This window comes from Terrapene carolina, unplaced genomic scaffold (genome assembly GCF_002925995.2).
Source record: "Terrapene carolina triunguis isolate 2854851 unplaced genomic scaffold, T_m_triunguis-2.0 Scaffold391, whole genome shotgun sequence".
NCBI classification, from domain to species: domain Eukaryota; kingdom Metazoa; phylum Chordata; order Testudines; family Emydidae; genus Terrapene; species Terrapene triunguis.
In genome coordinates this window covers 240,638-251,645 of record NW_020664742.1, presented here as the reverse complement: position 1 = coordinate 251,645, position 11,008 = coordinate 240,638, and the positions used below count along the sequence as shown (strand labels likewise).

General features: G+C 45.4%; 1 protein-coding gene across 1 annotated transcript in view; it reads left to right on the top strand.

The window, feature by feature from the left end:
- Positions 1 to 2,276, top strand: part of DIP2A (disco interacting protein 2 homolog A) — a 211,677-nt gene extending 209,401 nt beyond the window's left edge. Inside the window, exon 38 of the mRNA XM_026658023.1 lies at positions 249 to 2,276. Within this exon, the coding sequence (XP_026513808.1) occupies positions 249 to 501 (253 nt within the window). The 3' untranslated portion in view covers positions 502 to 2,276. The remainder of the gene's footprint in view (positions 1 to 248) is intronic.
- Positions 2,277 to 11,008: the final 8,732 nt, after the last annotated feature.

Here is an 11,008-nt window from a genome sequence, read left to right as displayed (position 1 = left end):
ATGCTCCAATACGTCTGTTAGTCTATAAGGTGCCACAGGACTCTTTGTCGCTTTTTACAGATCCAGACTAACACGGCTACCCCTCTGATTTATTGTATTGCTCATCTCAAGTATTTCCCCAGCGTTGGGGTTTTTTTTCCCAGTTAGCCTCTGTCTCTGAGAACTTTTTTCTTTGGTGGCTATTCATACTAGTTTATTCCCCCCACACACACACACACACACAATTAATGCTTGTTTTATACCAACAGCGCTGTGTTTACATGGACCAACTTGCTGGTGGTGGTTGTGGAATTAGAAGGCTCAGAGCAGGAAGCATTGGACTTGGTGGCACTGGTAACAAATGTGGTTCTGGAAGAACATTATCTCATAGTTGGTGTTGTTGTCATTGTGGACCCGGGAGTTATTCCCATCAATTCTCGTGGTGAAAAGCAGCGAATGCACTTGAGAGATGGATTTTTAGCTGACCAATTGGATCCTATTTATGTCGCTTACAACATGTGAAAATACAAAACCACACTGACGCTGAAGCACCAAAATCTAGAGGCATTCGGAACAGGATCTACATTAGTTTGCTGCGGATTTGTAAGCTTTTGAAGACCTTAGGAAAAAAGGAGGTGCCAGTCTTCATGGAACTTCTCTCACACAGCATTGGCCTTCATAACTCCATTACAGCTCCTCCATTGGACTGAGAAATTACTGGAATTCTTGAAGGAAATTTGTTAAACTGTCAAGGAACAATTTTTATTTTTTACAATACTTATGAATGTCAGTATCTTAATGCACTGCATAATGGGACATAAAAACGGGGGTGGGGAGAAAACACCAGCTTGAAGACAACTCTTGGGAACAGTGAGGAAAGTTGTGGCTAGCCATCCTCCAGGTTTTCTCCCCATTCTGGTTTGATGTGTGGTAACTACATTGGCACATAACTTTCACGATTTTTCTTATCTCCACCTTGTCCTCTACTGTATTGCATGGTTTTTGTACGTTTGAGGTTAAAAATGCAGAGCCATCTTTTATTTTTAATCAATGACTCGGCACAGTCAGAACAAACCAACTCACTCCAATCCTGGATTCTGTGTTTAAAACTATACTATTGTTCAGCCTTTTAGTACCAAGCAAAACTGAATACTGCTTCTTTAACAAGGTTACTCATAGTGCCATACTGGATTCTGTAGCATTATAAACTCTATTGTAGAAAGAAAAATTAGTATCTGGTTTTAAACTACTTGATATACAGGAGGCTTGCTTGCTTTCTTGTTTTCATAATTTCATATTAGCTAAACAGTAAATTTGCTTGTTTTCGTAGTGCTAAGCTGTTAATTATTGCCCTGCATAATGCCAACTTTTGAACAATTCTTTTCATTCCAAAGCCAAAAGACTCAGAATCATTAGTGTAAAGGCCTGAAAGCATGATCTCCCAATACATTATTCCCCAAGTATCTGAATTAAAATACTGAACTGAACTGAAAGTTCTGAGAGAATGATGTCTCATCATGGAACACCTCTGATATTAGAGAGCTGGATCTGCCAGGGTGTAAATGTTCATCTTTTAGTTGTGCGTAGACAAACTTTTTTTGTTCAAACTAAAATATCCAGTTGATTGAGTCCAACTTGATCAATCAACCTCTTGACATTTCTGCCAGATCTACTATTACAGTGAACCTAATTCTGAAAGAGAATGTAAACTCATTCAGCTGCTTCCAATGTCTGAAGAGAGGCACGACTTTAGCAAATAATTATTTTTATATAGCTAATAAAGACTATGTGGCTATGTTATTTTTTAAAATAATGCACAAGTTTGGTGAAACAGACAGGTTTTTCTGCAAGGCAAGGTGCCTGGATCAGTGCCTAAGAAATCTGGATGTCAGTTCCCCAACAAGGACACCAAATGACTCTTCTTGGTTAGCAAACTAGAAAATCTTCCCAAAAAAGGCTGTCACATACAGTAGTTCTCTTTTTCCCTCATGGTGTTTGACTGTGGTGTACTGTACAGATACATACCTTGGAACTCTAATTTGACTCTGTTGTAATTATGTACAGAATTGTGTAACTTATTGTTTGAATTAAATGCAGCAGTCTTAGCAATGGACTAATGGACATCCTTGTAGTAAAACAGCAGGCAAGAGGAAAGAACTACTTAACCCCAATTTTAATGTTGTAGTTTTTTAGCAAATAAAACATTGTAAGATTTTTGTATTGATATATTGGTGACAGTGAGATAAGTTGCCTTGTAAAGTAAGATTTAAAAAAGCACATTAAACATTTGAAAATGACTATTGGAAACTTGATTTGCCAAATGTTAAAAGTTGTCATATCTCAACACCCCAAAAAAAAGTTTTCTATTTTCTATATAGAACGTCCCTATAAAGCAGTTCTGTGTCCACATTTAGGGTTTGCTAAATACTTCGCTCAGTAGTGAGGTTTGTAAAACTTCTGTTGTGAATTTCTTTAAAACTACTTAAAATCAGGATTTTCTTAGATTTTAATTCTGTCCACCACCACCATTTTCAAGACACAATCACTGCAGTGGGCAGCAGCCATCAGAGTAGCTCTCCCCCTCTCCTTGAGTGCTGCAGGAGGAGGAAGAAAACCAGCCACTGCCAGTCGGGTCCCACGCTGGCACTCCCAGCTCTTGAGCAGGCAAAGGAGCAAGTTCCTGAGACATTCTCCCAACTCGTTAGCCAGAGCTTGAGCGAGAAGTCTGGCTGCTGTTGTCAGCAGGAGTGAGGGAAGGTTTCCATTCTGAGAGGCAAACTGGATTTGGAGGGAGGCTAGGAACACTGGATGAGCTACAAAGCCTCTCCCTGCGGCAGGTAAGCTGGGAAATGGGAGGGGAACGGGTAGAGGCCAGAATCTCTTGAGACCAGAATGTGCTGAAACCTGTGGTGAGAGTCTCATGGGAAAGAAGTCTTGTTGTGGGGTCTGAAGTATTTTGTTTCAAGGGAAGTGTGTCACCTACTTAATACCACCACTTCTTACGGCGCTTTCCTTATAGGTCTTCCATGCACGCAGTGTCCCGGCCCAACCTTGTGTAGTGGATGAGTCCTGGTGAGATCACACACCAGAGGCGTACAGCTGCACACTGCATATGACTGTAGCAATATATATTATTAAAGGTTCCATAGTCCCTTCCCAAACTTTTTACTACAGAACTCTGAACTATGACAGACATCAGAGATTCATTAATTTCCCAAGTCACCGAGGAGGAAAAGGGAAATAGAATTCCAATAGATGACAATTTTGAGCAGTATGGCTAAGGGAAAATATTAAAGATCTGTTCATACTGAGTCTGTATGACAGATCCTCAAACCTCTTCGATTTGAGAATTTTTGACTGCCCATGGTGACAGAAAAATGTCTTTCACGTTCCAAACCCAGTCTGTCTTGATATAAAAGTACTGCAGACGGAACCAGTGTATGCGAAATAGTCTTGAAAAAAATTCTCTCTTTATTTAGCAATGGAGATAGCATGGACTCCTGTGTCCTGATGTCAATGTGAAGATGGAGATTGGATATTCTAGTTCTTGCCAAAGAGGTTAGAACTTATTGGGTCACCCCACTCCTCCATCCCACACACCCAGGGGAAGTACACTCTGGGCTCCTCCACCGCCAGAGAACAGTTGCCCCAGGACAGATTTGCCACTATGTCCAGCCTCATCTCAATAATACAACAGAGGCTACAAACCACAGCAAGGGCCTGCCTGCAACTTCTGGGCCATATGGCAGCAGGTAAATTTGTGACACACTTAGCAAAACAGTGTCTTCAAGCCTGGCTGAGAACCATCTATGTACCTAATCACAGTCTATCCAAGTGGTTGTTCATATCTTGAGAGTGTCTTTGATTCTCTAAACTGGTGGAAGGATCCACAAAGGTATGTATGGGAGTTTCGTTCTTGCAGCCTCCTGCCACAGGGACTATCACTACAGATGGAGTGATAGGGTGGGACACACCCCTGATAGTGTGGGACGCACACTTCCAAAACCTCACAGCTCAAGCCAAACGGACCCCTCAGGAGGTAATACTTCATATCAACATGTTAGAACTCGGAGTGGTTTGTTATGCTTTCCAGCACTTGCTACCCTGCATCAGGGGCTATGCAGTCAGAATAATGTTGGACAACAGAGCAGCATGATCCCACCAAATCAGTAGAGCTATGGAATGGGTGTGTATTACGCTGCATCTCAGCAGTTTATCTACCAGGACTGCAGAATTCAGTAGCGAACTCCCTCAGCAGGCATTTCACCATCAACCACAAGTTGGAGCTGAATGTGGGGTCATCCACAGATAGCTCTTTGCAACACCATCCAATGCGAAGTGCAGACGATTCTGCTTGAGGAGAGGGCACGGTTGGAATTCTATGTGAGATGCCCTAGTCATTCCTTGGCCTTGCATATTGCTGTACACTTATCCCCTGACACCTGTAGTGCGCAAGTTTCTGAACAAATTGAAACAGGTAAATTAGTAGCCATCCCCATAACATCATCATGGCCGAGACAGGTGTACTTCCTGGAGCTGGTTCATGTCTCTGTGACTGTCTCTCTGCCTTCCCCTGGCAGCAAAGCTCCTGCGCCAAGAATCAGGATTCATCACCCACCCCAATCTCTTAGTGCTTCACCTCAAGGCGTGGGTACTAGATGGCTCTCCGGTACAGAACAAGATTGCTCCCCAGAAGTACAAACAGTACTGCTTCATAGTAAATCCGTGGCAAGGAAAACTTACGTGCAGAAACACTCCTAGACTTGGTGGTATAACCAATCTATACCTCCTCTTGAATCTCAACATTCTCAATTACTTGCTGAATTTAAAAACAGGCTTATCGCTGCGCTCCATTAAAGTTCACCTAGCTGCCATCACAGCTTTTCGCTCCTCCCAGTGAGAGGTTTTCAGTCTTCACCCACCCAGCCACTACGAGGATTATCAAGGGCCTTCTTATTTCTTCCCTCCTGTCAAGGAACCAGCTCCACCATGGGACCAATGCCCTAAGGAAACCCCCATTTGGAACCTATAGGGAACTGTTCCCTCCTTCATCTGTCCCTTCAGACCTCATTCCCTCAGAGCTATCACTTCAAGAAGGTAGGGGAACTTGGAGCCTTGTTGGGTGACAGTGTTTTGTTGTGATAAGGTGATGCTACATCCACAGCTTTGTGTCCTACTTAAAATTTCTTCAGAATTCCAGATTAATCAGGAGATTCACCTACTAGTGTATTACCCGAGCCTCACTCTTTGAGAGAGGAAACAAGCCTCCGTATACTGGATGTAAGAAGAGACCTCACCTTTACCTAGACAGGAATAGGCCCTTTAGGACTTCATCCCGGCTTTTCATCTCAATTGCAGAGCAAATGAAAAGACAAGTGATTTCCACCCAAAGATTGTCCAAATGGGTTGCAGTATGCATCTTAACCTGTTACAAAGCCTCAGGGGTTCACTCCCTCTTCCACCACCCCAAGAGTGATTGCTCATTCCACCAGGGCTTCAATCTATCTTCGTAGTCCTATTGAAAAATATGCCTATCTCAGGCAGGGCAGCCATTTGGTCTTTGGTGCACACGTTTCCCTAGCACTATGCTCTTGTGCCTGCTTCCAGAGGTGACAGAGCTTTTGGTGATGCTGTTCGACAGTCCATACATCACCCTGTTCAGGAATCTCCTCACGTGAAGCACCCACAGGGACACTACTCAAAGGAGAAGAGGTTACTAACTTTGTGCAGTAGCTGGAATTATTTGATATTTGTGTTCTGTGGGTGCTCCACTACCAGCTCTTCTTCCCCTCTGACTCAGTCTTTTGCCAGACTTCTGTGGTTAAGAAGGAACTGGAGTGGCGCAGGGTCACCCTCATTCCCCTAGAAACCCCATGCTAAAGCACAAGGGTGCCTGGGGCACAGATGCGGAAGCTGCTGACAAAAATCTCCAATCAGGAGTGCACAGGCATGGAGCACCCACAGGGGGACACATCTCGAAGAACTCCAATTACTAGTGTACACGGTAAGTAACCTCTCCTTGTATGAGGCTAGTGACATGTTTATTATATGATTATATTGGTTTAAGTTAGTGGACAGTGAGACAGTAGGACAACTCACAGATTAGAATTGTCCAGCTTGAACGACAATGGGGAAAGATCTTCGCTTCAGGGATCCTACATCCTTCTCTCCAACAAAATTACATGCCTTGTTTTCTCAATGGTGGGAGTTAAACAATCAAAGGGCTATAAACAGTTAAAAAGTGACTTCAGCCCTGTTAGGGGGCTCATTCCTTCACCCTCTCACCTCCCCGGTCCCTCTCGCATGAACAGAGCAACAATACCCAAAGTCCAAAGGCGCAAACAACTCGATGCCTATTGGGGTGAACCCCCAGCAAGCATGACTGCAGCCTCCCTCCCCAGCGTCCCCCCTCCCAGCTCCGACACCACAGAGCCCTGCCTATGTCCCTGTTCCCATTCTCCCCCCCAGCAAAACATGATTCCAATTCCCCCATTCCCCGTTCCCATCCCCCCCCACTTCCTGACTGACCGCAGACCCCACAGCAAAACTTGAGTCCTGCCTAGCTACACCTTAACCAATTATTCTACTAAAATTCAACCAACCAATCCCAACATACCGTAACATGGTTATTCAACCAATTATATTCCACCACCCCAACTGATCCACACCCAACAAAATGAATTATACAGTAGACAAAAAAAATCACAGACTCAGAGACCATGCAAACAAACATACAAAAAAAAAAAGTGAGGACTTCACATCCCAGTTATTAATAAGTAAGTTCCCGCCAGACAGAATGATTACACCAAGTTTCCTTCCACATCCTCCAGGCTCCTCCCCTTCTCTGGAGGTGATAGGAATATCAGGACAAAATTGTATTCCTAACAGCCCAATAGCATCTTATCTCAATGTAACTAGTTTAAAATGTGAGGATGTGATGGTTCACCTCCCAGCCCATGGCTGCCTCCGCTGCTCAGCCGAAGGCCTTACTTAGCCTAAGAACAGAGCCTCAAACTGTCACAATACGAGAAGGCCCTTACACAGACAAACAGTGACTTTCATTCTTTCTTTTACACCTCCACAACTAGCCAAGCGACAAAAATACATGTAAATTCTTAAAGTATAGGCCTTTACAAACAGGCCTAAATATCTATATCCTACCAGACCCTATGAAGGGTGGTTATCAAAAGATGGAGCAGGATCTAAAAACATGATCCCTGAAGCAGACAGGCTGAACTGGTTTTGAATATTAAGGGAACAGATTATGCCGCCCAGTCCCTAGAAGTCTTGGGTTCTGTTGGAAGTTTAGACCTACCCAGTATGCCCAGGTGGAAGATGACAAGGTGGGTGAGGGAATATCTTATATTGGACCAACTTCTGTTGGTGAAAGAGACCAGCTTTCAAGCTACACGGAGCTCTTCTTCACATCTGGGAAACGTACTCCGTGTCACAGCTAAGTACAAGGTGGAACAGATTGTTTAGCATAAGTAGCTAACACATTTCAAGGGACCACTCAAGATGAAGTATCCCGTTAACACCCTTCCAGTCATAGGGGGGAAAGACAGGTGGGGCTGGGGAAAGGCAGCTGGTGGGTGGTGGTAGTGGATTATAGATGGTTTTAATAAACCATATTTCTATTCAGTCCATGATTTTTAGAGTCTAGCAAAATGATGACTGTAAGTACCAGGCGCGTCTTTGGAAAGTGTTGTGCAGGTTTCCTTTGTGGATGAGGACTCAGAGGTCGGATAGAGAACGATCGCTTTGTGAAGAGTGCTCACCCACAGGGTGTTTTTGTCTTTTATCATTTTCCTGTGCGAGTTCATTCAAGAGCGTAGTGATTGTCTGGTTTCACCCACATAGCTGCTATTGGGGCATTTAATGGACCATATGAGGTACACCACGTGTTGTGATAGGCATGTGTAGGATCCATGGATCTTGACAGGTGTGTTGTAGGGAGTGTTGATCATTGGAGCAGTGGAGATATGTCTGCAGGTTTTGCATCTGGTGCCACTTCGAGTTGGTGTGTCCTGGTCTGTTGGGAGCTTGCCTCTGATGATGAGCTTGGAGAGGTTGGGGGGTTGTTTGAAGGCCAGAAGAGGGGGTTCAGGAAAGATTTCTTTCAGGATGGGGTCCCCATCAAATGAGAGTTGTAACTGTTTGATGACACCCCATATGGGTTCCAGTGTGGGGGTGGTGGGTGACAACTAGGAGTGTGTGATTGGAGGGGGTTTTATTTCTGTATGGAAGCAGGTTCTCGTGGGGTATTTGGGTATCTGGTAAGCTTGACATCTGTATAAGCTGTTTAATGATCTAAAATCATCTTTCTCCAAAATTCTTTGGTTCTAAGTAAACAATTGAATCGCTTTAAGAAGGCTGTCTGGTCACTGCTAGTCAGAGCTCCTGGAGGGAACAGAACTGCAGGGACTGAACTAAGTCCGACCTGCTGGAGGTAATCACAGCACCAGAGGACTACAGACAGCCCAAGGCCTGGGCTGAGTGTGGGAGAATTGCAGGATTCAACCTGGAGAGAGGTGACACGTCAAGGCCTGGGACCTGAGGAGGTTGTGCTCAGAGAGACCAGCAAGTCAGAGGTGCAGTTATCCCAGAAACTGGTATGTTTTTGACTGTGGACACTAGTAAAAACCTAGTAGTGCCAATAATCAATGTTAGTTACAATACAGTATTCAATTTATCAGTAAAATGGTCAAAAAATACAATTGTTTGCTTATGGAGTGGCAGCAATGGTGGAAGAACAGTTGTGAGTAGCAAATTATTCCAGCATGATGCCAGAGTGTACAGAATTGTTTAGCTGTGATGACTGGACACTGGTATTTTTGTTTTAAACATGAAGTGGTCTGTAAGTGGTGCAAACTTTTAAAAATGGTCATACTGCATGTTGCCATTGCTCTTTAACAGACCATCGTGAGCTGTACTCAGACAAACAATGTTCTGCAGCTTTTCCATGATTGCTGCATTCAGCTATGCACATGTGGATTTCCTCCAGATTTAGGCACAGCAAAAACTACATTAGTTTATAGTAAATTAGAGGATGTATCCCATATATGACTAGTAATGTATAAAGGCTCCAATGGCACACTGGTTTCTAATGTTTGCACATTCCACTGTCTTTGAAATTATGGGAACTTTCCATCTGAGAGTGTGTGTGTGTGTGTGTATGTGTGTGTATATATATATATATATATATATATAAAGTATGTTTGTAAATTAAGAACGGCATCCCTTTTTAGTAATTAAAATGCATAATTAAGAGTCTAAATATTATGTAAGCTACAGCTTATCCTGCCACATTTGAAACTGGCTTGATCCAAAGCAAACGCTTTCATTTGTACATCACAGATTTAAGGCAGGACTGGAAGGGACCTTGAGATGTCATCTCGTCCATCCCCCTGTACTGAGGCGTGACTAAGTCAACCTAGACCATCCCTTTTATGACTAAATGCAATTCGCTTCAATTGCTCACCTATAGTGTCCTGCTCGGTCTCCACACAGCAAAGATCAGGTCTGTTAATAGCAGGACTCTGGCCTGGTCCACACTTAAGTGTTAGCTTGACCTTTCTACTACGTGGGTCAGGGCTGTGACAAACCCAGCCTCCTGAGCGCTACAACTACCCTCACTCCCTCACAGCACCAGAGTGGATACGGCTGGAACGATGGGAGAACACGTCCATGGCTGGGGAGTGGATCAGCTGCAGCCACACAAAAGCCCTCCTCTGTTTGCTGTAGGAGGCGGCTGCGCGGCAGATTGCAGGCTATGGGGCACTGTGGCAAGGTTACAATGGGGAAAGGTGGGTGACTAAGTGATGTGGTGGGGTTACAGCAGGTAGCATGACAGGGTTATTGCAGGCTACAGGGCACCATGGCAGGATTAGAGCAAAGTGTGCGGCAGGTTACATGGTGGGTTTTATGCATGCTGGGGTGACATGGCCGGGTTACAGCAGGCTACCGGGCAGGTTTATGGAAGGGTGTGTGGCTAGGTGCTGTGGCAGTGTTACGGCGGGTTACATGGTGCGGATACAGCAGGCTAGCGGGTGACATAGTGTGGCAGGGTGACAAGGCACGCTTACAAGATAGGTTAGGGAGGGCTGTGTGGTAGGGTGACAAGGTGGGGATTACAGCAGATTATGTGGTGGGTTAGGGCAGGTTGTGTGGCCAGGTGACATGGTGGGATTCTGGCAGACCATGAGCCTGCATGGCAGGGTGATGTAATGGGATTACAGCAGGTTACATGGCAGGGGGTTATGTGGCAGGGCTATGGCAGGCTATGAGGTGGCATAGCAGGGTTGTGGCAGGTTATGTGGCAGGGGTTTACGTGGTGGGGTTACAGCAAACTGCATGGCAGTGGGTGAGATGGTGAGGTTACGGCAGGTTGCATCACAGGAGGTGATATGGTGGGGTTATGGCAGATTGCATGCAGGGGTTATGTTTGGTCCTGCTTTGAGCAGGGGGTTGGACTACATGACCTCCTGAGGTCTCTTCCAATGCTAATCTTCTATGATTCTATGTTATGGGTTGCATGGCAGGGAGTTATGTGGTACTTTTATAGCAGGCTACAGGGCAGCATTGCAAGGTGACTTGATGGGGTTACGGCAGGCTACGGGGCAGCATGCTGGGGTTATGTCAGGTAGCATGGCAGGGGGTTACTCGGAGAGGTTACGACAGGCTCCGGGGCAGTGTGGCTGAGTGGTGTGGTACGGATATGGCAGGTTGCATGGCAGAGGCTTTCATGGGGAGTTAAGGAAGGTTGTGTGGCAGGATTACGGCAGGCTACGGGGCGGCATGGCAGGGTTACGGCAGGCAACAAGGTGGCATGGCAGGGTGAGGTGGTGGGGTTCGGGCAGGCTATGGGGCGGTGTGGCAGGGGATGGCAGGGAGCAGTGTGGCAGGGTTACGGCAGGCGACAAGGCGGCATGGCAGGGTGAGGTGGTGGGGTTCGGGTAGGTTATGTGGCTGGGGTTTGGGCAGGAGATGGCAGGGAGCAGTGTGGCAGGGTTACGGCAGGCTACGGGGC